Below are 25,772 nucleotides of genomic sequence, written 5' to 3'. Positions count from 1 at the left end.
AGCACACCACTCAAGACTCAAATTCCGAGCTTGGCCAACTATTGGCTGCGTCACCTGGGAAGGTCACTTAATTTCTGCACTTGGGTTTCCACAGGGGCAGAATGGGGCCAACAATTAAACCCACTTCATAGGGCCACGGGAGGATTGGATGACTCCATACATACAGGCACTCAGAAAGCAGACCAGCACCTGCTCTTACAGAGAAAGGGGAATGCATGTTCTTACAAGAACTACAAGCCCTCTCCATGATTCCTTAGGACTGGAGAAGAAGATTGTTCACTCCCACATCTACCAGTCTAATCCTGACTGGGGCTGTAGCCAGGAAGGAGGAGGAAAAAGCGTAGGAGGTAGATCCAACAACATCCAAACAACCTCACCTCCACACTTACTGCCAAAGCACCCCATGACCCTCCAAAAGTATTGCCTCGGGCCAAAGTCAGGTGCCAAAAGGTCTTCATCCAGTTCCCTATGCAATTATTCATCTCCCCCTCTCCTGCCTCTGGCTAACTGTGATTAATTCTTGTGGTGGTCACAGGAATCACTCCTAATGAATTTCTAATGAACTCATTTGGTGTTAATGCGGTGTGTAATTCCACAGGACACTCATTATAATTTAGCCTTATTAAGTCTCTAGTTATTGGGAACTACTATTCCTCTAAGCTCATAAGTAGGAGAAAAGTAATTATCCGGAGCAGGCAGTTAAATTCGGGGATGGATTGGACATTCAGAGAAGGGCGAGAAGTGGCTACTCATTTTTTTTTTTTTTTTTTTTTTTTTTCTCCTTGGGGTATACTTCTCTGCAGAGAGGAACCAGCTGTGCAGGTCTTTGAGCTGAGGCAAGAGTGCCCTCCCTGATTTTATATCCCATAATTTTCAGAGCTGTGCAGGCTGCAGTCTGCTTAGTGGGATTTTTAAGGCCCACCCAAAGGTGGCCCTGCAGCCAAATTGTCTACTCGCCTATTGCTTAGGTCCGAATTTGCACCACAGGGATGGATTCCTTTGTCTTGGAGGCACTGTTGCACCTTGGAAGGTGACCTGTGCCACACCTCAGAGTTCACAATGTGGTTACTGATAAGCTATCTTATCTGATCATCATAGCATCCCAGTTACTATCATTAAACTTCTTTGACAGATAAGGAGATTGAAGTTCACAGAGGTGAAGAGACTTGCCCAAGGTCACTGGGCGCCAGAATGGAAATGGAACTCACATCTCCAGACCCCCAAGTGAGTTCTCCCTCCAGCTCACCTCTCATTTACTGCCTGGTATGCTTCTCATGTGCACATGGCTCGTATTTCACTCCTAGGTCAGCCATCCCGTGAGGATGAAGCTATTTCTATGACCCTCTTTACCTCTTTGACTGCCTTTGGCTCAGAGGGTGGGCTCCAAGGCTTTCTTGGTAAGGGCAGGGCAGGCCTCCTGAAGGCACCGAGAACATTCTCTCATGAACAAGTTGCTTCTCCCTGAAATTTTCTCTTTATTCCCAGTTTCTTACAACCACCTTTATACTTCTAGCTAAAACGTAAATTAAACTTTTCTTAAAGTCTGAAATCATTTTCTCAGGGTGATAAAAGTAAGCAATGCTTTTTGCATAAAATTCAGAAAAATGCAGAAAAGTCTAAAGAACATTAAGGGTCAGGGCGCCTGGGTGGCTCAGTCGGTTAAGTGTCCAACTTCAGCTTGGGTCACGATCTTGTGGTTCATGATTTCAAGCCCCATGTCAGGCTCAGTGCTGACAGCTTGGAGCCTGGAGCCTGCTTTGGATTCTGTGTCTCCCTCTCTCTGCCCCTTCCCCACTCAAGCTCTGTCTGTCTCTCTCTCTCTCTCAAAAATAAATAAACAAAAATTAAAAAAAAAAAAAATTTTAATGGTGTGCCTGGGTAACTCAGTCGGTTAAGCGTCAGACATCAGCTCAAGTGATGATCTCGCGGTTCATGGGTTCAAGCCCCACATGGGGCTCTCTGCTGACAGCTCAGAGCCTGGAGCCTGCTTTAGATTCTGTGTCTCCTTCTCTCTCTGCCCCTCCCCCATTTGCACTCTGTCACTCTCTCTCTCTTTCTCTCTCTCTCTCTCTCTCTCAAAAATAAATATTTTAAACATAAAAAAAGCTTATACAATGCTAAAAAAAATTAAAAAGAACAAAGTTTGTTTTAAAACAAATAAAATACAATAATAAAGAACATAAGGGTCATCTGTAACCCTATCACTCAGATGTAACTATTGTTTGACAGTTGGTATATATATCCTTTGAGAACTTATGATATGCACATATAAATATACATACAAACATTTTATTCACAGTGTGATTCTACTATATGTGCTACTTTGGAAATTGCTTTTTTTTTTTTTTTAAGATTTTATTTTTAAGTAATCTCTACACACCCACCATGGGGCCTGAAGTCACAGCCCTGAGATCAAGAGTCACATGCTACACTGACTGAGCCAGCCAGACTCCCCTGGAAATTGCTTTTTATTAAACTTAGCAACATGAAATTTCTGAAAGATGAATTTACATTGTCAAATAATAAAATCTAACCTAACAAGAATACTCTCGGTAACTACTCTGGGTTATGAGAAGATACAAAAGAAGGAGAATTTAGAGAATAAATCCCAAATAACCTCATCCACAAGCCAGAAAGCAAAGGTACTTATTGCTACCTATCTTCCACAACATCTCCATTATCAATGTGCCTTATCAAGCTCTAAGTGCAAAGTCACATGGCACCAGGCACCCTGGGAGTTTAAAGGTAAACCCAGGGGCCTGATACGGCCCTTGCCCAGCTCCCCAAGCTCATTTTCTGTTATGCCCTCACTCTCTGCTGCAAACTCATCATCACTGGACACACACCACCCACCAACACACAGACACACACTCACTGTGTGCTCTTTTACCTCCTTGCGTTTACACATACTATTCTCTCTACCTGGAATACCCAGTGGTGTAATTAGTGAGAGCTCACTTTTGTGCAATAACCAATTCAATTGTTTGCCTAGGAGGTAAACAAAGAGAGCTCCTTGGAGGGCGAAGCAGGTTTTGTGCAAATGTGGAAGGAAGTGCTGGGCGGGTGGGGGGAAGGTTTTCTTCCCCTCTGAGGTGGAAACAAACTCATCCTGGCCTTCCCTGGTGCTGTATTTAGTTCAGCTCCCATGACCATGGGGCTGCTGTGCACAGTCAAGCCACCTGAAACTGACTTCCTGATTCCTGGGCCGTGTTCTGGTCTGCAAGTCCCTGTCTCCTAACTCTCTCCAGAACTTTCTGTCAGTCCTGGGTGAGGTGCTGTTGGCCTCTGCCAGTGGTTTCTCAGCTTGCTCCCAGCCAAGTAGACCCTTGGAGCTGTGGGTCTGTTCACTATGGCTGTTCAGATGTGGGAAGGAATGGGTAAATTCATGTTGACATCGATGTGACCCATATGTGTGTCTGTGTGCCTATGTGTGCAAAAATGCATACTGCCCAGGTGCATTTACATTTGTGATACTGCAGTGGAAATCGCATGCATGTGTGAGAAAGTATACGTATGTACATATATACATATATCCCTATGTCTGTGTGTAGGAGGATGCATGCTTTCCCTGTGTATAGGTATGTATGCATATGAAGCACAGAGCACATGTGCTTAGCTGTGGTTCTCTGTGAATGGCTTGGACCTGTTTGTATACTGGCATGTGGGAGTGTTTATTTACCGAAGGGAAGGGAGATGTTGGTTGGATGCGGTAGACTACAAGTGGAAAACAAACAAAGCAAGTAAAAACAATAAATAAAGTTATTATCTTTCATAACAGGAGTTCCAGACGTGGGGAGGAAGGACTCTCAAGATGACTGATTGCATTGATCAAAATATCTTTAAGAACCTGTTCTTTCCACCTCTCCACTATGCTTGATTCTATATCCTTCTGGTCACAGAGTGACTGCAATATTTCCAAATCACACACTCAGACATGAAGAATCCGGTAACAGATAAATGCATCTTTGCTTTTGGGGTGACTTTCCTAAGAAGGAGGAAGTTGTCCCCAGAAGCCCCAATCCTACTCCCCCCACCATGCCTCATTGGCTAGAACTTGGTTACATGGTCAAAGCTAAACCAATCTCTGTTAAGAGAACTGAGACCACCAATTCCACTTAAACTAATTAGGCCCCCTCCTGGAACTAAGGATGGAATTAGCTTTTCAAAGCCCAAGGCTGCTCAGAGGAATGGCAGTCATTTGACAGAGTTTTGTCAGGAAGACAAATGTGTGGGCACCTGGCTGGATGAGTGGGTAGAGCATGGGACTCTTGAGGTCATTACTTAAAAAAATAAAAACAGGGGCTCCTGGGTGGCTCAGTTGGGTTAAGCATCTGACTCTTGATTTCGGCTCAGGTCATGATCTCATGTTTTATGAGTTTGAGCCCCACATCAGGCTCTGTGCTGACAGTGAGGAACCTGCTTGAGATTCTCTCTCTTTCTCTCTCTGCCCCTCCCCCACTCTTTCTCTCTCTCAAAAAAAAAATAAATAAACATGAAAAAAAACAGTGTTAAAAAGGAAGACAAATGGGAATGGATGTCGGGTAGACAGTCAATAGTGTCTAGTACAAAGGTGTGTGTATGTATGCGAGCATGTCTGTAAGTGTACATGAGTCTGTGTGTATATAAACATAAGTAAGTATACAATATGTATGGGTGTTTCAATTGCCTATTGTTGCATAACAAACCATTCCAAAACATAGTGGCTTAAAACGACAAAGCTTTATCAGTTCCCATGATTCTGTGGGTCAGGAATTTGGGCAAGGTGTGCCAGGGTGGTCATCTCCACATGGCATCTTCTGTGGTCACTCACAAAGCTATATTCCACGAGTAGCTGGGCTAAGCTGGAAGGTCTAAGGCTTCCCTTACACGTCTGACACAGTGTTCGTCTGCACAGTTCCTCTCTCTCCTTACATGACTAGTTTGGGCTTCCTCACAGCATAGTGGCCTCAGGAAGGGTGAATTTCTTTTTTTTTTTTTTAATTTTTTTTTTAATTTTTTTTTTTATTTTTGGGACAGAGAGAGACAGAGCATGAACGGGGGAGGGGCAGAGAGAGGGAGACACAGAATCGGAAACAGGCTCCAGGCTCCGAGCCATCAGCCCAGAGCCTGACGCGGGGCTCGAACTCACGGACCGCGAGATCGTGACCTGGGTGAAGTCGGACGCTTAACCGACTGCGCCACCCAGGCGCCCCAGGAAGGGTGAATTTCTTAAATGGCAGCTGACTTCCAACAAGGTAGAAGCAAAAACTGCCAGTCATTTTGTTTTATTTTGTTTTGGGGTTGTTTTTTTTTTGTTTTTTTTTTTGTTTTTTTGCCAGTCCTCTTAAAACCTGGATTTAGAACTCTCAGAATGTTATTTCTACCACAAGTATTCAAGAGGAGGGAAATAGAATTTGCCTTTTGATAGGTGGGAAAGGATGCACAGGCAGAAGAGAAAAGAATCAATGGCAGCCATCTTTGGAAATGATCTACAACAGTAGGAATATGTATTGAACATGAAGATAGGCGTGTGTGAGTGTGTGCATTTTTGTTTGTATGTGTGTATTAAGTCATGTAGGTATATGTATGTAAGTGTACGTGTGCCAGTTAACACATGCATGCCTGTTTATGTGCATATATGTACATGCAGATGGGTATTTGTGGAGGGATGTGCATGTACACATAAGGAGAGATGCACATGTGTATAGGGGCGACTGTCCACCTGAGCTAGGGGCTTGCGCCAGTAAGGCAAGCTGGTGGAGTTGACCTGTCCTAGCTGTGGCCTTCCTGGGTAGATATGCTGAGACTGCCAGTCTTGGCCAAGGTAACAATCTAATCATTACTAGGATTTTGTCCTTGACTAGTAGGCTGGGGGTCCCAAGCCAGGCATAAGACTCAGCCTTTATCATAACCTCACTAAAACCACACTGATAGCAGTGGAGAAGGACCCTCTACAATTTTTTTTTTTTAATTATTCCCTGAGGTTCTGGGGTTTTCTACCTAGGGAACTACTGGCTCCATGATCCCCACCCCATCCCAACCCTGCCCTTGGAGCTATAAACCTCATGACAGGATTTCAGAGACAGTAGTAAGCCCAAGTTTCAAGGCTGCTCACAGGGTGGCGCTGAACCCTTGGCTTCTCTTTCACAGCACGTTTCCCAGTAAAGAAACTATGATGGGATGGCAGGACAGGAAGCAGGAGGACTTGGAGGCTTGGGACTCTCTCTCTCCCTTTCTGCCCCTCCCCAGCTCACATACTCTCTCTCTCTCTACCTCTCTCTTTCAAAAATAAATAAACTTTAAAAAAAAAAAAAAAAAAAAAAAGAGGCTGGCACTACTGCAGCCTGAGTTCAGAGAGGTTAGGGAACACACCCACAGTGATCCAGCTCTCAAATCATAGAGTCAGGATTTGATCCTAGACTTAACACTGTGTTTCATGGCCTCGACTTCCACCTCAGAAAGTCACATGGCCTGTGACTGTGCAGTGAGGGGCTTGAAAAGGAACTGGTTGGGGTAGGGCATGTGGGGACGTGGGCCCCTCTCCACGGACCATGTTCGGTTCCACTTCTTGCAGGAAAGCCTGAATCCCCAGCAATCTTCCCTATTTTGGGGGCTGGTTTTGTGTTTCAGGCTAGGCACCCTGGCGTCTGGCTGTAGGGCTTACCACAGAACAGGGTGCGCACCGGGTTTGCTGACGGAGACGAGGCAGAGGAGCTTAGGTGAAGGGTGGGGGAAGCTGGGTAAAGACAGAGAGAGAGGCCCCAGCAGGCAGGACAGAGCCAAGGCTGGCTAACAGCCCCACGCACTGCTCCCTTCTCCCCGCCCCAAGCCTCTGGCTGCCACAGATGCCGTGACCTGGAGCGCCCTCTGGTGGTGCACTCTGCAGCCTGGCCTGCTAAGGCCCATGGGGGTCTGGTCCAGGGAAGAGGGGCTGCCCCTTTTGTCCACACTCATCTCTGGGGGGCTGGCTGGCCTGCCACTATACCGGGGAGTGTCCTTCCTCGGAGGAAAGCCAGCTCAATAATAGTAACAACGAGGCAATCACAGAGTCACAAAGGGACTGCTGGAAGGAGGAAAAGGACTCTTGAAGCCATGACTGGCCCATCAGAGTTACAGAAAAGGTGTAACAAACCCCGCACGTGGCCTCCCCACTGTGACCTGGGACAGCATAGCATTTGCACCAACGACGTCTTGGCACCTTCACAGGGCTGCCGGGGTCAGCATCTGTTGCCCTATCACCAGCGGCTGGGCCAGCCTCAGCCTGTGAGCCTCCCTGAGGCAGAGGACAAAGCCTGCAATGAGACGGAGCCATAGGGTAGAAAGGGGTTCTTGAGGGGCACCTGGGTGGCTCAGTCAGTTAAGCATCTGACTTTGGCTCAGGTCATGATCTCATGGTTGGTGAGTTAGAGCCCCACGTTGCGCTCTGTGCTAACAAAACAGCTCAGAGCCTGGAGCCTGCTTCAGATTCTGTATCTCTCTGTCTCTCTTCCCATCCCCTGCTCATGCTCTGCCTCTCTCTGTCTCTCAAAAATTAATAAATGTTAAAAAAAATTAATAAAAAAAATTTTTAAAAAGGGTCTCTTCAGATCATCTTATCACTTGTTCCTTGTCTATTCTAAATCTTCTTGATCCCCTACTATGTGCAGACACACAGGTCCCGAGGATATGGAAATTAACAATAGGCAAGGTCCCTGACTTCCGGGAATAGAGATCCCAGGCCAGGAGAATCAAACAACAAAGGAACAAGGTCAAAAGTGCTGGGAACACCACACAAGGGCGTGATGTGCCAGTGTCTAAGGAGGTCCTTTTCAGACTAGTGGGCAGGGAAGGCCTGGTAAGAATTTTTGGTGTAGAGACTTTAATGCTTAGGACACAGGACTGTGAATAGCGAGCAGAGAAACTTCTGGCAAAAGTTCAGCTTGTACCAAAGCTGGGGTGGGGGGTGATCTCAGTATATTGCAGGAATAGAAGGAAACACAAGGTGGGGTGAAAGAAAGAGCAAGAAGGGCTGAGGTCAGAGAGAGGGCAGGGACCACACAGGCTCCAAGGCTGTGCCAGAGGTTTGATTTGATCCTGAGGGCTGAGGTTGTCATTGGAGGGCTTTGACCCTGAGGACAGTGTGATCCGATTTGCATTTTTAATAGGTCGTGCCTTTTGTCTTGTGGAGAATAAAGGATAGAGAGAATGAGGGTGAAAGCAAGGAGGCCAGCTAGGAAGTGACTCCAGGTCTCCAGATATAGAGATGGTTGCTGAAATGGGGCAGGGAAGAGTCATGTTCTGATAAATCTTAGGGGCACAGTGGATAGCAGATGGTGGGAAGGACCTGCTGGTGGATTGTCTGGGAGAGGCTGGGAGAGCCAAGACCAGGCTGGGTGCCTTCCCTCCCACTCCACATCTTCTAGCCTGGGTATGGGCCCTACTGAGTCATCTCCCTCAGCTCACTTCCAGGAGGGGTGAAGCACCTTAGACTCCACTGCCAGAGACCCCCAGGCCTGGATCTTGTGTGGGTGTGTTCAGACACTAGGGACCTGGGGACCCAAGGTGCTTTCAGCATTTTATAGCTCTCCCTCCTCTGCAGTCTCTCATTCTCCTCCCTGGGTCCCTCCCTTTGCCCCCCCCCCCCTCACACACAAACACACACACACACACACACACACACGCAGTTTACTGCAGCCTTATCAGAAGGAAGCCTCCAGCAGAAACAAGGGGTCTCCAGGGACACAGCAAGAGGCGCTGACTGTGGAGTTTTCCAAGGAGGGGGAGGCAGGCTGTGCTGCCTTCCACATTCCTTCCTCCGGTCCCTGCTGCTTCCACAGTACCCTCCTGGCTCTTGCAGCAAGAGAAGCTGTGGTTCCCAGCTAGAGGCAATTTTGTCTTGGGGGATTTGGCAGTCCCTGGAAGCATTCTTGGTTGTCACAAGTGGGGAGGGAGCGAGACAGGCATCTAGTGGGTAGAGGCCGCTGAACCTCCTACAAGGCACGTGACAGCCCCCACCATAAAGAATAGTCTGGCCCCAGATGTCAACAGTGCTGAGGGTGAGAGAAACTGCCCTAGGCTCACTGCCATCAAAAATGGAAGAGACTGTCCTCTTCCCTGGTCCTGCTGTCATCACGCTGCCATGGATCAGGTGGTGGCCATGTGGCCGTGCTGTGGCTTCCTTTTCTCCCTTAGTTCTCTCAGCCACACAGTGAGGTAGGTAGTAGTATTTGCCCAAGGTCACTCAGTCAGAGAGAGGCCTGGTATTCAGATGCTAAAGCCTGAGGTTTCACTGCCCCCTCCCTCAAGAACACATTTCACAGGGAGAGTCACTGTGGTTAGCAATGGGACACTCTGTTTCAAGTGAAGTCTTACTGGGAAGTCTAAAGTGTATGAGGTAAAGTAGGACTGCCTAGGTTGAGGCAGCCTGGGAGATTATCAAAGCCCCCACACCCTCACCCCTGCAGTTCCACCCTTCAAGGCCCATACCCTTGAACCTCTAAGGCCATCTCTCTACTCTGGGCCACCGGGGAGGGCTGCACGGGTTGTGCTCTGCAAAATGGGGGACACCGTTCCTGTGAGCTACCTTGTGAGGCTGGTAGGGTTAAGGCAAAGCTACGTTTAGGGCAGGGGTGGCAACTAGGTTTCATTTCGAGTGTGAACATGCATTGCTTGTTAGACAAGGTGCCATGAATAATTAATGAGGTCAGGAGCTTCAGGAAGGAGGTGTGAGGTAGCTGTGAATGCTGAGTATCTGCCTTCCCTGTTCTAAGATATAGGAAATAGGAAATTGAACTTTACTAGGAGATATCTTGCCCCTCTCCTTGCAACTCAGTGGTGAATCCAAAATGGAGTTGTCAACCCTATATTGAAAACACACATGTACACACACACACACATACACACACAGACTGGAGGCCCCTATACATGGCAGTCCCCAAGAAGAGCCTCCAGCAGGCCCTGGATCGGGGAACCAGCTCTGCCTCCTTCCCAGAACCCTGTCAGGTTTGATTTTTGGGTGCTTCTCACATTTGTCTTAACCTAATATTGATGTAGAATCCTATGTTTGGGCAGAGAGAGGCTGCCATTGAGATTTTTTTTTTTTTTTTTTCCACTTACAACCCTTTGGTGGGGAAGGTTTGGAGCTAGAACTGGCAGAATGAGCCAGATTAAGGATGCCCCTTCACCAGGTCCCACACTGGAGTAAGATCCTCCCTCCTGAGGGCCTCAGAGTCTTCCCACCCTTTGTCAGTGGCATCTCTGGGGATCTGGCCAGGAGGACCAGAAGAGACCTTGTAATGCAGGACAGCAGGCACTGTCTGTTCTCTCTGCAGGGGGTTTCCCAGCTGCCCTGGAGCCTGGGAATCTTCCAGCCTGGGATGAATCATCCTGGCCCTCTGCCTTCACCCCCTCCATTGCTCTGCCTGGACCCAGCTACAGAGTGAGGCCACTAAGGCCAAAACTGATGTTCTCCCTTCTCTGTGGCTAGAGAGGCCAGGAGATGCAAGCTGCAGCCTCTCTAGGACACCATACCACAAAGAGAAGAGTGGTACAGGGAGGTGCTAACAGAAGCTGACCTCCAGGAGGAGAGGGAGGGAGACCCGTCATGCATTGCGATGTGTACTACAGCGGCCCTATTTCAAGAAACAATTAACAAGAGAAAGCATCAAGGGGTGGGTGGCTGGCTCAGTCATAGGCATGCTGCTCTTGTTCTTGGGGTCATGAGTTCGAGCCCCATGTTGGGCATAGAGTTTACTTAAAATTTTGTTGTAAAAAAATGGTAAATCAGTGAGTGAGGTGCCTGGGTGGCTCAGTAGGTTAAGTGTCCGACTTTAGCTCAGGTCATGATCTTGTGGTTCGTGAGTTCCAGCCCCGCGTTAGGCTCTGTAACAGCTCAGAGCCCTGGAGCCTGCTTCAGATACTGTGCCTCCCTTTCATTCTGTCCCTTCCCTGCTCTCTCTCTCTCTCAAAAATAAAATGAAGACATTAAAAAAACAATTTTTTTAGCAGTAAATCAAAACAAGCAAACCATATTTATGGGGCACCTGGCTGGCTCAGTCAGTAGAGCATGACACTCTTGATCTCAGGGTCATGAGTTTGAGCCCCATGTGGGGGTAAAGTTTACTTTAAAAAAAAAAAAGGAGAAGGAGAAGAAAAAGGAGGAGAAGAGAAAGCATCAGTTTGGGGCTGGATGCTAGAGCCCCTAGAGGGGAAGGTGGGCCAGGCTAACTGCAAAGAGTTAGCAGAGTCAGCCATGGCTAGATGGAGGGGCTCTGGGTCTCATCCCCTTGTCTTGGCCTCGGAAAGATGAAATTGTGCCTTCCCAAGAAATTCCTTATGTGAGTATTTGTTTATTCAGGAAAGAGATACTTTTGAGCGCCCACTTTGTGCTTTGTACTACAGCATGTGCTGGCCAAGGTCCCTCCTTCCCTGGAACAAATAGCCTTATAGAGTGTGTGTGAGGTATAGACAGGGAAACAGGCGGACAGTGCCAAGTGGGACTGGGGCCGACTGATGCGCTACCATCAAGGTGGGGTCTGATAAGCAAGGGAAGCCCTCCCAGCGGAAGTGATGTAGAAACTGGGGTCCAAAGAATGAATCAAAGCCAAGGAGGGCTGGGGGCACAGGGAGAAGGCTGTTCCAGGCAGAGGGAGTCTGGGGGAGAGATCCAGCTCTGGGACAGAGAGAGGATGTGGATTTCTTATAGGATTTGGGAGCTGTGTGGCCTTATCTCTAGCTACCTTTGAGCCCAGACAGCTTTCAAGCAGATCCTGGGCATATGTACAGTGTCCGGTCTTCCTGTGTGTGCACATATCTCTCTGCCCAGGGGGCCAGTGAATCACCAACTCCGGACTGGGTATGTTTTTGTGGTTGCCTCCTGACTGTGTGCCTGACTAACACAGGGCCAGGCACATGATCAGGATCAATTTCTCTTGAAAGGTTCTGTTGCAAGTTCATGATCTCCCACTGAGAGAATAGAGATCCAGGGACAATGAGTCATTAGCTCATCAGATATTTGTTGAGCACCTACTCCACGTCAGACGTGGGCTAAGCATTGGGGACTGAGGAGAGAACAAGCAAACAAGTTTCCTGCTGGAATGGAGTTTACATTCCACTGGGGGGGGACCAAGTGTGCAGAATATCAGAGAGCACGACTGCTAGAAAGAGGACAACACAGGTCTTGTGATAAGAGGGTGGGTGGGTGGGTGGGGTGGCCAGAGAAGCTTGGCTGGGGAGGTATCACTGGGCCATCTCCCATTTGAAAACCTGCAAGAGCTCAGGGGACTGCCAAGGACTTGACACCCTGGAGAGTCAGGGGAACAAAAGGAAAGGCACTGAGGCTGGAGCAAAGGGAATGAGGGCATGAGGGGGGTCAGGGCAGAGACAGGCAGTGACTAGATGGTAGAGCACCCTGCGGCTGATGTAAGGATTTGGATTCTATTTCAAGTCAACTAGGAAGTCTTCCAGGGTTCTAAGCAGAGATGTGGTGAGGCTTGATCTGCCCTTTTAAAAGATCACAACAGCCCCCGGGGTGCCTGGGTGGCTCAGTCGGTTAAGTGTCTGACTTTGACTCAGGTTGTGATCTCATGGTTTGTGAGTTCAAGCCCTGCATCGGGCTCACTGCTGTCAGCACAGAGCCCACTTCGGATCCTTGCCCCCCTCTCTCTCTGCTCCTCCCCAACTTGCACTCTGTTTCTCTCAAAATAAATAAATAAACTTAAAAAAAAAAAAAGATGACAGCAGCCCCAGAGATTTGGGGTATATTTTCAAGGATAAATGAAAATAAGTTGCCAATATGTTGGACGTGGGTTGAGGGAAGGGAAGAGTCCTAGAAGACTCCTGGATTTGGGGCCTATGCAACCAGTTACTCTAGCTGTTGTCGTCAGAAAGAGCTCATTTTGGGGGTCAGATAGGCCCAAATTTCAGTCCTCATTTAACTTTTTCAAGCCTTGGTTTTCTCTTCTGAAAAATGACAATGAATGACAGTTGCCCACAGAGGGTGTTAATTCTTGTCCCTTGACCAAAGAGATTACAGATATCCAGAAAGATAAAGTGTCCTGTCTAAGGTCACATAGCCAGATGAAATACCTCTAAATTTGCTCACAGGAAAGCCAGGAAGATGTATAGAGGCCCCAGAGGCCAACCTAATACCCAGTTCAAACCTCAGCTCTGAGCATACGACTCTTGATCTCAGGGTCTTGAGTTTGAGCCTTGCATTGGGTGTAGAGATTATTAAAATAAACTTAAAAAAAATCTCAGCTCTGAGTCTCAGTTTCCTTATCTGTGAAATGGGAATATATTTCTATCTCCTAGGCCTGAGATGATTAAATGAGATATTGCAAGGTGAGCCCTAGCACAGTGTTATCATATAGTAAGCACTCAGGAAATGGGGGGAGTGTGGGACCTGTCCTCCGAGTCCCTATGTTCTGTTGGGGACACATGTCAGCTACCACATGAAGAATAACATCATTCATGCAGTAGCTTCATCTGTGGTCTGACTTCATCCCCACAGTCATGCTGCAATTTGTCAGTATTTGGCAGATGAGAAAACAGCTCCAGCAACGCCAAAGAACCAGCCCCAAAGCTCACAAGACAAAGCCTGAGCTGTAAACAGGGGGAGTTACAAATTGATGCCTGTGGCCAAGTTGCCTGTTTTAGCGCAGTCTGCAAGCTAGGAATGGTTTCTAGGTGTTTTTTGTTTTTTTAATGTTTATTCAGTTTTGTGAGAGAGGGGGAGGGAGGGAGGGAGGGAGAGAGAGAGAGAGAAACTGAAGCAGACTCCAGGCTCTGAGCTGTCAGCACAGAGCGCAATGCGGGGCAACTCAGGAACAGTGAGATCATGACCTGAGCTAAAGTTGGAGTCTTAGCCTACTGAGCCACCCAGGCGCCCCGGCTTTTACGCTTTTAAAAAATATATTAAAAAGAATAAAATTTCTTGTAACAGTTATAAGAAATTCAAATTTCAGCTGCCATTAACAAGGTCTAATGGGAACAGCCTGGCTCATTTGTTTAAAGGCTGCTTTCGCTACAAGGGCAGAATTGAGTACAACAGAGACAGTAGGGCCTAGAGACACTAAAATTTTCACTCTCTGCCTCTTTATAGAAAGCGGGGGACGGGGTTGCGGCGGGGGAGAAAATGTGCAGACCCCTACTGGAGGGTACCCCTTCCCTGCAACAGTTCTCTCCCCAAGGAGGTAGGATGGATAAATGGCATCCAAAACAACCCAGGGTCCACTTGAAGGCCTTGAGGGAAGGTATTTTCAAATCCGAAGAAGGCGCGTCATTACACAGACCGCTCTAACCTGGAGGGGCCTTGGAGAAATGGAGCCCAGCCGCCTCTTTTTAGATGACAAAAACTGAGGCCCAGAGACGGAAGGCAACCTGCCCGAGGCCACCTAGGACCCGGCGGGCAGCCAGGTCGGGGGTGGGGGTGGGGTGGAGCCTCTCCCCGGCGGGCAGATGCGGGCCAGCTCCCGGGTGTGAGGCGCCTGGGGCCCCTGGGGCCTCTTCCGTTCAGTTGGGCCCCGGGGGCTGCAGGTCCCAGGGCCGGGAAAGCGGGCGGCCTAGGAGGCCTCTCTCGGGTGGGAAAGGGGAGGGGCCTCGGCTCGCCCACCGCTGCTCCCGCCTCGGCGCTGCCCCGGGGCTTGCCCTCCCCGAGCCCCGCCGGCTGTAAGGAGGGAGCGCGCTCTGCCGGGGGCTACCTGGGTCAGGGGATCGGCCCGGCTGTCTTTTGTCTTTCTATTTTGCAAAGCACGAAGACACGCCCCGCTCCCCTGGCTCCCAGAGCAGCAGGGACGCGCGCGCGGCGGGGGAGCAGCCGGGAGGCGGGGGGGGGGGGGCGGGGGGGCAGCCCCGGGTGGGGCCCTGGAATCCGAGCCCCGCCCCAGCCGGTTCCCCTGAGGGGAGCCGGGAGGGCCGGCCCCAGGGAGTTCAGCAGGCTCCTTTCAGTTGCAGCCTGCAGAAATAAGAAACCGACTAGCAAACATTTGTTAAGGGCGGGGCTCAGGATAGGTGCGCGCAGAGTTCGTCGGTGAAACTGTTAGATCCTACGCCTCCACAAGCCCGAGCTTCCCGTGGCGTCCATCGTCCCTCACCTGGCCCTGGCTGCCACAAGGCTCTGCACGACTGATTTGACCCAGATTTCCCCCCTTCCGCGACCACCCTTCCCTCGTGCCCTCCGGAGCTGCAGTCTTCAGCAAACTGATGGATACTCAGCTTCTCCGCACGTTGCTTTCACCTTCCTGCCCTGAAACCTGCCCACCCCACCCAGGACCCCAACCTTACAACCCCTTCGTGGGAAGCTGTTAACTTTCCCACACACTGCAGTAGATCGGGGCGTGGAGGTGGGGGGTAAGGGCACTCTCTTGCTTGCTCCTCGTGGAGCTTTGCAACCCATTTCTCCTCCCTTTGCCTTCTCTACTCATTAAGTCCTGTGGACTTACTACTACCAGTCTAGACGGCCCACAACCCCGCTTGTTACTGAAGGGAAAAAAACATTCTCCTCTATCCTTCAAGCTTTAACTGCTGAACTAAGAGTTAAATTTACATGGGATAGATTAGCAGGAGACAAAACACCACAGTTTTATAACGTGTGCTCAGAGGCCCAATAGTGAAATTGAGACCCAAAGAAATGACTAAGGCATACTTTTTAGACAAAGGGAATAAGACTGAGGAATCCACCAGACAAAATTTAACTTTGGGAGCTTTAGTAAGGAATGCTAAACAGAATTCGGACTGGGGTGGGAAATTAGTGAGAAGTAACAGGCTTGTTCATACAGCTTTCTGGGCTCTAAATTTCCCATCTCTGGATAAGGCTGTCTCTTTACCTCCTGGTATAGGGAGAGTGCCTTTCACGTGGTAGCTTTATTTCCTGCTTTAGGGCGGACAGAGAAGGGTCTGGGTGTCTCACGTGCACAGGCTGTCTCTTTGGTAACTTTTATTTAAAATCACCACTATGCCAGGGACACCTGGGTGGCTCTGACTCTTGATTTCACCTCAGGTCATGATCTCACAGTTGGGATCTAGCCTCAAGTTAGGCTTTGCAGGGACAGCATGGACGGTGCTTAGGATTCTCTCTCTCCCTCTGTCTCTACCCTTCCCCTGCTTCTGCTCTCTCTCTCTCTCTCTCTCTCAAAATAAATATAAAACATGAAAAAAAATAAATCTTTATAATCACCAGTCTGCCAAAGTGGCCCATCTTGGGACAGCCTGCTCTTGGTCCCTACCTTACTTTCTCCTGCAAACTTCATTAAAGCAACTCTCACTGGTCAGACATCTCCCTTCCTCCTGTCACCCTCAACCCATCTCAGCCACTTCCTCCCATGGTGGTATCTTTAACCCCTATCACCAGCATTACCATTTTTTTTTAAATGCTTATTTATTTTTAAAAGAGAGACAGAACCTGAGCAGGGGAGGGGCAGAGAGAGAGGGAGACACAGAATCTGAAGTGGGCTCCAGGCTCTGAGCTGTCAGCACAGAACCTGACACAGGGCTTGAACCTATAAACTGCGAGATCTTGACTTGAGCCAAAGTGGGATGCTTAATCGACTGAGCCACCCAGGCACCCCTAAGAGGTCCTCATTCTCTTTGACCAGCACCTCCTGTCCCTCTTTTTCCCTTCCCTTCCCTCCAGCATCTCGTAACTTCATCTGGACCTCCAACCTATTGTTTCTTTTAGTCACCTTCTCCCTTCCTTCCAGCACTATATCCTTCCCAGACTCGCCCTAGTATTAGTTTTGTATTACTTCCCCTTGAGTGGAATGCTTTCTTGAAAAGCTTTTGTTCTCCCACAGAAATGTCTTGGTTTTCCTTGTACTTCACTGGCTGACCCTTCTCATTCTCCGAAACAGGTTCCTCTACTAGGCATCAAAATGGCACACCCCACTCCCTCTCCTCACACATGGTCCTTGAACTCCTTAAATCAAGGCACTTCTAGGTGATCCTGTCCTATGCTGTGACTTTAAGTAGCACTCACAGGCCATCACACCATCATTGATGTCTTCAGTTCTGACTTCTCTGGTGTCCAACCACTAACTTGACCCCTGCACATGGATGTCTAGTAGTCATCTCAAAGCTAACATTTAGGGGTGCCTGAGTAGCTCAGTGGGTTAGTGTCTGATTATTGGTTTTGGCTCAGGTCATGATGTGACAGTTTGTGAGTTCGTGCCCTGCGTCTGGCTCTGGCACTGCACTCACAACATGGAACCTGCTTGGAGCCTCTCTCCCTCTCTCTCTGCCCCTCCTCCTCAAAATAAATAAACTTAAAAGAAAAAAAAAAAAGCTACCATTTATTCACTGAAGTGGCCCTCTGCTATTTTCGTGCTGATAGGACTGTCTCCCCACGTCCCCAGTCCTATGTCTTCCCCACTGCCATCAATGACATCCACAACACAATTACTCAAGCCCAAACATTGTGTCATCTTTGATTCCTCTCCTCCCTTCTATGGCCACAAGCAGCCTCTCAGGAGTCCTTGTCAATTCCAAATGAGTCCTTGTCTCCAATAGGTCTGAACACTTGACCCCTAGATTATCACAACAGCCTCATCGCTGATTTCTGTTTCTTCCTCCAGCCCCTTCAGTCTATTCACACAGCAGCCAGAGTGACCTGTCAGGTCAAGCCACGCCTATGCTCAAACCCTGCTGTGTCTCCTATTTGTCTCCAAGTGAAAGTCCCTTCAGTGGCCGGCAAGGCCTAATGACCTGGGGCTCAAGACCTCTTATCATGGTCTGTTTAGGGCTGCTGTAACAAAATACTACAAACTGGGCAGCTTACCCACAACAGAAATTTATTTCTCACAGTTCTTGAGGCTGGAAGTCCAAAGACCAGGGAGCCAGAACAGTCAGGTAGGGGTCACAGACCTCTCTCTGTATCCTCACATGGCAGCAGGGGGCCAGGAATCTCTCTGGGGTCCCCTTTCTCAGGGCACTAGTGCCATTCATGAAAGCTCTGCCCTATGACCTAAGCACGTCCCAAAGCCCCCACCTCCTAATATCAGCACTCAGTACTTGGGGATTAGGATTCAACATATGAATTTTGAGGGGTCAGAACATTCAGACCATAGCCCCTCTTGGACTCCTTTCCTGCTAGTCCACTCAGCCACATGTGCCTTCCTTCCCCTTCTTCCTTCTCCATGCTCATTCCCCCACAGGGCCATTGACTGGTAGTCTCTTCTGCCTGGGAAGCTCAGTCCCTCACCTCCCACATTTGGTTCAATGTCACCTTATTAGGGCCAAAAGAAGGCACTTTTCCTCGTAATCATAAGGTCTTCTTAGAGGCCAGAGGTGACACTGTTGTTGACAAGGGCAGGAAATTGTGTCTGTATTGCCCTCTGATGAGTACTCTGCACCTTGCAGAGTGCCTGGCACACAGGAGGCACTTTGAAAGTATTTTCAGAGTAAGTGAAACCAAATCCCCTGCAGCCTTAGGGCCTTTGCTCAGTGGTTCCTTCCCCGCCTCCCCCCGCCCCCCCCCCCCCCCCCCCGGGCTCTGTGCCACTGAAACGTCAAGGTCCTCTCCCGGTGCAAAAGCCTCAGCTTCTCTTACATTTCCCTGATGACACTTATCACCTAAAATGCTTGGTGTCCGGCTCCCTGACCTGATGTAAAGTTATAGTCTCCTTTCCCAGTGGTATCTGACCACAGGGAGATAGGTTCTAGATAAAGACTAACTCGATCACATGAACATTTGCATTACTATACTTCTCCCTGACCCTCCCAACCCAGCGCTGAATAGTGAAGAGGGAGGAAAAGTCCTTTGTGTTTTTAAATCAACTCTGTTCCTAAATAACTTCTAGCAGCCACAGCCCAAAGAACCATCCATTCATACATTTATTCGACCAACCTTTATTAGGCATCCCCATGTGCCTGGGGCAATGTAAAGTGCTGTATACATTAGTTATATATACTTGATATCCATTTAATCTTTACAGCTCTATGACATAGTGTTATTACCCATTTTACAGATGAGGACATTGAGGAACATGGCAGGAAGGTCTAGAGTCTGCTAAACCTTAAGACCAGGAAGGCCTGAAATTCAGGCCAGAAATTCTAGCCAGACTCTAGACAGAGCTGACTGGATACCCTTCAGGCATCTCATACTCAACAGGTCCTTAGAACTTGACTTCTCCATACTTCTCTTCCATGGTTCATCACCCCTACTCCCACGCTTCCATCTGCCTGTCATCCTAGCAGGAAACTGGCCTCACAGATCTAATGCAGCACCAAAGCCCTCCTTATCTTTGGCAACTCCACCAAGCCAGCTTCTAGGCATCTGTTCCCACCCCATACCCTTCCTCTGGATCCTGAGCTTTCTAAATGCATCATATCCTGCAGCAGTTCCAAAGTGTCCCTCTGTCCCTCCGATGTCTTATCTTGAGCATAAAGTCCACACTCCAGTCACTTGTTGAATCTCCACTTCTACCTTGCTCCTTCTACTCTCCCTAAAGCTCTGGCCCCAGCTGTGGCTCAGATTGGAGCTTTCTTATACCTCTGGGCCTCTGCTGGGCTGGGTTCCTCTCTTTGTCTGGACAAATGCTTAATTGGCCCATAAGACTCAGCTTGGTCTTCTCTATCCCCTAAGACTAGATGACGCCGTGACATCCAATGCTCATCCCTACCCTACTGGAATTGCTTGTCTGTCTGTCCTGTTCCCCAGGTAGAACATAAGCTGCAGAAGTGCTAGGATCCCATTGGTCTTGGAAACAAGGGCCTGGCAGACAGAGCAGGCACTCAGTAGCACATTCGTTGAATGAGTTTTCACAGTTGTCCTAGTGTGGGGCTGTCACACTCATGTAGTGGAGTGGCCCACTTTGGAGTGAGATAAATGGGTTCGCGTCCTGCTTCTGACAGTATTTGTAGGGGTGACTTTAGGTGGGGTGCTTGGCTTCACTGGGCCTGGCATCTTCCACCTGGAAGATGGGATGATAGAATCATCTCCAAGTGGTTAAATTAAAAAGCATGACTGGTGGGAAGAGCTTTGCAGACAATATTTATTAACTAGTGGTTCTGCCTACTTCTGCTGCTCAGCGGGATATGGTAGATTACAAAGATGAGGATTTGATGATCAGACTGCCTGGGTCCAAACATTGATTCCTCCATGATTTAGCTGTGTGACTTTGGGCAGGTTACTTAACCAACTTGAGCCTCAGTTTTGCCATATAAATTGGGGTAATAGTGCCCCTAGGATCTCCGCAGGGTTGCCAGGAGAATAAAATGCGATGATGTATATAAAGCAGTTAGCATGATGTCCCCATAATGGGTGGCTGTATTTTTAGCCATAGCTAAAAATGTAGCACATTTGGAGATCATGACCAGAGCCAAAGGCAGACGCTTAACCAACTGAGCCACTCAGGTGCCCCTAAAGCTTGTTTTTCATACTGAATGGAGGATTTAAGGGAATTGCAACATCTTGACTTTAAGAATAAACTGGCAATCAGTGAGACTGGGGGGAGGGGGAGAATAAACTTCCGATTTCCCCCTGACCAAAAAAAAAAAAAAAAAAAAAGCACATTTGAGTCCTGTAATGTAGTGTGATGGGCAGGAACCCTGGGTTCTCCATAAGTGACTTAGAGACAAATTCCTTCTCTCTGCTGTTCAGTTTTCACTGAACAAAGGGTCAGCTCAACTGGCTCCCTCGAGCTCTGAAGTACCTCAATTCTGAATCCTGCCTGCTCTTTGTCACCCCTAACACTATCTGGCACCCTCTCTAAGGAAAAACTTTTCCAAGGAAAGAGGACAGGCCCTTTTTCCGTCCCTTCAACTCTGCTCCTCAGCCTCATCAAAGCTGGCTTACTCTGTGACTCAACCCTCTGGGGTCCCTGTGTTTCTGGCTTCCACTGGGTGCTAATGGGTTAATCTGAGGCACTAATGGAACCCACAGGAACTCAGTGTTAGCTCACTAATGGGTCGCCCCATCTGCCCTCCCTGTAACATAATGCCTTCACCCTGGTAAAAGGCACTCAGGGATTTCCTGTTGGCTCCAGTCTGCTGGTTTCTGACATATTGAAAGGCAGAGGCTGAAGAGGGAAGGAGGCAGACTGATAGAAGAGGGGACAGGATGAGGGAGGCTCTGAATCAGCAATCAGGACACCTGGGCTCCCATCCCAGCACTGCCACTGACTCGCTATGTGAGCTTGCGTGAATCCATTCCCCTCTGTGAGCCTCACTTTCCTCATTTGTGGCATGTACAAGTTAAACTGTAAATGCCTTGCTGGAGCTAACATTCTGGAATTATCCAATCCTGTCACTTTCTCGGCTGAGGGGTGAATGTCCTTCCAGCATCATTCAACCTCCACAACTATTGGGCACCTACCATGTGCCAGTTTATGCCAGGCACTGTGGACAGGGGGTGGCAGTGTGCAAATGAGGCGCTGTCCTACCCTACGAGTTCCCAGGCCCTGTGCTATTCTGCTACAGCTTGTCTATTCACAGCATGGAGGAGAGCAGAGAGACCTCCATGCTTACTGAGAACCTCCTGTCTGCCAGACTGAGGGCACAGAGCAAATACAGATGGCTGCAGTTGTTCCATTTCTTTACGTTTTCTTTTTTTTTTTCTTTCTTTTTTTTTTTTTTTTCTTTACGTTTTCTGATGACACTGTGTTTTGTCACCTCCTAGCCTTTGCACAAGCCATTCCCTATGCTTGGAATAGTCTTACCTCCCCTGTTTTTTGCCCATTTAACTCAATTTCTTTTTCAAGCCTTGCCTGCCTGCCTTCCTCTTTTCTTTCCCCCCTCCCTCCCCTGCTTCCTTCCTTCCTTACTCCTTTCCTTCCTCCCTCCCTTCCTTCCTCTCTCCCTTCCCTCCTTCCTTCCTCCCTCCTTTCCTTCCTCTCTCCCTTCCCTCCTTCATTCCCTCCTTCATTCCCTCCTTCCTTCCTTCTCTACTTACAGAGCACTTACCATATGCTAGGCTGTGCCCAGGGTTTGGGATCCAGGAGTGAACAAGACACACTCTGTCTCTGTCCCCTGGGAACTTATGGATTCTTTGGGGAGGAAACAGCCAATTAAACAATTTCATACACACACACACACACACACACACACACAACAATACAATAATTTAAGTTGCAATGAACATGAGAGGGACAGAAACAGGGCTGAGCTAGAAGGGTGTGGGGCAGCACTCTTGCAGGTGCATGTGCATAGCTCAGAGGCAGGAAAGCAAATGGCTTGTTACGAGAATGGAAAGGCCGGTATACTGGAGCATTGGAGGGAGGAAGGCAAGCAGGGAGGCTGGAAACTGGGCCTGGCTGGAGCAGATCAGCCTAGGACTCCTCCCTCATGTTTGGATACGTGCTCACCCTTTATTTCCCCATCACAGCAGGCATCACAATTGATCATCACTGCCTGCTCATTTCCCTGATCCCCCAAATAGACCACAAGTTCTTAAAGACAGAGACCACTTCCTGACTTCCTGTAAGTGTTGTGCCCTTTATTCGTTTTCTTTTTTTAATGTTTAGTTTATTTATTTTTAAGAGAGAGAGCAAGCACACACTTGAGCAGGAGAGGGACAGAGAGAGGGAGAGAAAGAGAGAGAGAGAGAAACCCAAGCAGGCTCTACTCTGTCAGTGTCAGCATGGAGCGCGATGCGGCCTCGAACCCACAAACTTTGACATCATGGCCTGAGCCAAAACCAAGAGTAAGACACTGAACTGCCCCCCCAGGAACCCCTCTTTTTTTTTCATAAAGATTTTATTTTTTTAAAGTAATCTCTACACCCAACATGGGGCTTGAACTTACAACCCTGAGATCAAGACTTGCACACTTTACCAACTAAGCCAGCCAGGCACCCCTACCCTTTATTCTTGACTCACTGAATAAAGCAAAATACTAATCATCCATAGACCTGCCAGACACTGTCTCTCCAGTCAGCTTCATGTCAGTTCATGGCACCACTGTTCATCCAGCAGCTTAAACAAAATGCCCAGGAATCATTGTGGACACTTTGATTTCCATTTCTCTCCTTTGGCTATCCAGGAAAAGACTTGTCCCCTCTATTTCTCACCCCATCCCGGATCTGCCATGACCTCTGCCCTGGTGCCAGCCTCCATGAGAGCTCTGCGGCCCTCTCTTCCATTTCCCCCATCAGCCCACTCCCCTGCTTTAAATATTGACAAGTAATTTTTTTTTTTAACTGTGCAGATTGAAAAGCAAAACAAAAACAAAAGCACAGTCACTTCCCACTGTGCTTAAAATAAAATCTTTATCCCAGCCTACAAGTCCTTGCTGGGCCCCAAGCTCCTGTCCTACGCTGTCCCCTTTCCTTTTTTTTTTTTAAATGTTTATTTATTTTTGAGAGAGAGAGAGAGAGTGGGGTAGGGGCAGAGAAAGAGGCGGAAGAAGATCCAAAGTGGACTCTGTGCTGACAGCCGAGAGTCCATACAGGGCTTGAACCCATGAACTGTGAGATCAACACCTGAGCTGAAGTTTGATGCTTAACCTACAGACCCACCTAGGTGGCACTCCTCTTTGCTTTGCTAGCCACACTGCTCCGTCTCTCTCTCCTGAATTCCAAGGTTCGTTGCTGCCTCAGGATCCTTACATGTGCTGTTCCCTCCTTGTGCTCAGTTATTTGTTTATTGTCAGTCTTCTTTCTCTCAAAGGTAAATAGCATGAGAGCACTCGTCTGCCTCAATCCTAGCTATAGCCCCACAAGCCTTCAGTTACTTGGTGTTGAATGAATGAAAAGATTTACCTTTTTTATATGCCAGGCTCTGTTCCAAGCACTTTGCATGTAGGACCTGAGTGAATCTCACTGTAGCAGAACCTGAGAGAGGAATGGCAGCTTGGGGAGGTGACGTGACCTGCCCAAGGTCATACAGCCAGGAAGTCATGGAGCCTGGATTCAAACAACCTGCTGCCCGCCCCGCCCCCCCCCCCCCCAAGACCACACTAGCAACTGCAATGCTACACTGATCCCCACAGCAAACCCTCATGTTTGAATGAACAAATGAATGATTGGGCAAATGATAAACACCTGGACAGAGTGGCATGCCTGAATGACAGACAATACCAGCTTTCAGAAGTTCACCATCTTCAATTTCTTGGGTCTCTGTTTTGAAGTGGGGAAAGAAGGGAGCACTCTCAGTGACTGAGGATCCTTGTGTGTGACGCACGGTATCCAATGGCCCTTGTGGTTATCTGCTCTGCCCAGAGTGACTGCCGTGACAGCTTGGGCAATGGTAGCGTTGGTAGCTGTGGGCTCCCCGCCCCCCCTTACCGGGCAGCTCTGCTATCTTTTGAGAGCCGTGGCTCTGCCTGGCTGCCCACCCGCCTGCCAGCCAGAGCTTCTTAGCTCATCAATCATGCCGCCCTGCTCTGCCAGGCTGTATCTGAGGAAGACAAGTCAGCTGAAGACAGAATGGGCCTCAGGCTCTGGAGGGAATGGAAGACACTGCAGGTAGCTGGGGGGCGGGGGGGGGGGGCGGTTGGTGCCCAGAGAGGCAGCCATGTCTGGCCCAATCCGGGCTCTGCTAAGGATGGTCGACTGGGGTAGTAGGCAGGGGCAGGGTTCCCATTAGAAAAGCAGTGGGTGAACAGAAGAGGTGGAGAAACAGTTGGTGAGGGGCCAGGGCGGTTTCCCATTGCAACTGAAATTGAGTCTCCCTGAGTGCCCAGGGAGCTGACTGACAGCTCTGGGAAGGCGGACGGTTCAGGAGGCGGATTCAGGGCGGCTTGGCTGCCCTCCTGCACGGCCAGCTCCCCCGGGCTCGCCGTGGCTCAGCTTCCCAGCACCCCCTGCTCCCCAGCACCCCCTGCTCCCTCTCCACCAAGGGGAGGGGAGGGGAGTGGCGGGAGAGGTTGAGGCATCTACACCTTGGCTCCACCCTCTCCTTTCTCAGATAGGAGCCGCTTGGGATTGGGATTTGCAGTCTCTCCCCAGAGAGGTTCTGCTGAAAATCAAGATGTCTGAGTTGAAAATTCCCTGGAGACCTCCTAGTCCAGAAAGACAAATCGGCAGGCTTTTGTTTTTGTTTTGCTTTTCAGTCTGCACAGTTAAAAAAAAAAGAAAGAAAGAAAGAAAGAAAGAAAGAAAGAAAGAAAGAAAGAAAGAAAGAAAAAAAAGAGTTGCCGACAATGAAATAGGAATAGATTGCACATAAAAATCTGATTTCTAGTTGCCTTTAAAAAATTAAAAGATCTGGCAACTTTGGGCTGGCTTTCCCAGAGCCAGGTAGAGGCGGCTCCCAACAGACCCCACCACCATGTCTGCTCACCCTCACCCCTTTGTGTCACTGCACCTGCTTGGAGGCTTGGAGTGGGCTGGGCCTTTCGAACCCTCACCTATTCCACACCCCCTCCCTGAGGAAAGTGAGGCACACAGCACAGTGAACCAGGAAAGCAGGGTCCCAAGAGTGAACACCCCGGGGCTGGCAGGTCTCCTAGTTTCATATCCCAGGGCTGCCTCTTTTGCGCTGTGTTCTTGGACAACTAGCTCAAGAACTTCTCAGAGCTCCAGTTTTCTCATCTGGCAGTGGAGACAATGGCGGTACCTTGTGAGGAGTAAACATGTAGCACTGCCCTTTGTATGTTTACAAGGAAAATACTCTTAATTTTGAATAGTGGTATGTATGCTAATATATATGTTTCCGTTAATATCAACTCCCACCACACAGACCACTCCCACCCTTAGCAGCTTAAAACAGCATTGTATTCCTGTCTTTTGCCGTTCTGTGTGTGACTTGGTTCAGATGGGTGGTTTTTACCTGGGATCTCTGGTATGGTGGCATTGTGGTCACACAGGGGCTGGAGGTGCAGTCATTTGAACGCTCGACGGGAGCTAAACATCTCAGATGGCTTTCTCACACACCTGACATATG

The 25,772-nt window shown here is 48.9% G+C and overlaps 3 protein-coding genes across 4 annotated transcripts in view; 2 read left to right on the top strand and 1 right to left on the bottom strand.

The window, feature by feature from the left end:
• Nucleotides 1-3,396, top strand: part of CCNJL (cyclin J like) — an 85,452-nt gene extending 82,056 nt beyond the window's left edge. The window contains exon 6 of one of the 2 annotated variants that reach the window (XR_009259478.1): nucleotides 1,133-3,396. The gene's annotated coding sequence lies outside the window, so the exon portion shown is untranslated. The remainder of the gene's footprint in view (nucleotides 1-1,132) is intronic. The other variant, XR_009259476.1, reaches the window with a different exon arrangement.
• The window catches only part of FABP6 (fatty acid binding protein 6), a 39,199-nt gene extending 14,903 nt beyond the window's left edge, over nucleotides 1-24,296 (bottom strand). The window contains exon 1 of the mRNA XM_058722137.1: nucleotides 23,984-24,296. Within this exon, the coding sequence (XP_058578120.1) occupies nucleotides 23,984-23,986 (3 nt within the window). The 5' untranslated portion in view covers nucleotides 23,987-24,296. The remainder of the gene's footprint in view (nucleotides 1-23,983) is intronic.
• The window catches only part of PWWP2A (PWWP domain containing 2A), a 130,207-nt gene that overhangs the window by 24,720 nt on the left and 79,715 nt on the right, over nucleotides 1-25,772 (top strand). The gene's annotated exons all lie outside the window — the stretch shown is intronic.

This window comes from Neofelis nebulosa, chromosome 1, assembly GCF_028018385.1.
Source record: "Neofelis nebulosa isolate mNeoNeb1 chromosome 1, mNeoNeb1.pri, whole genome shotgun sequence".
NCBI classification, from domain to species: domain Eukaryota; kingdom Metazoa; phylum Chordata; class Mammalia; order Carnivora; family Felidae; genus Neofelis; species Neofelis nebulosa.
This window is presented reverse-complemented; position numbering and strand designations above follow the sequence as displayed.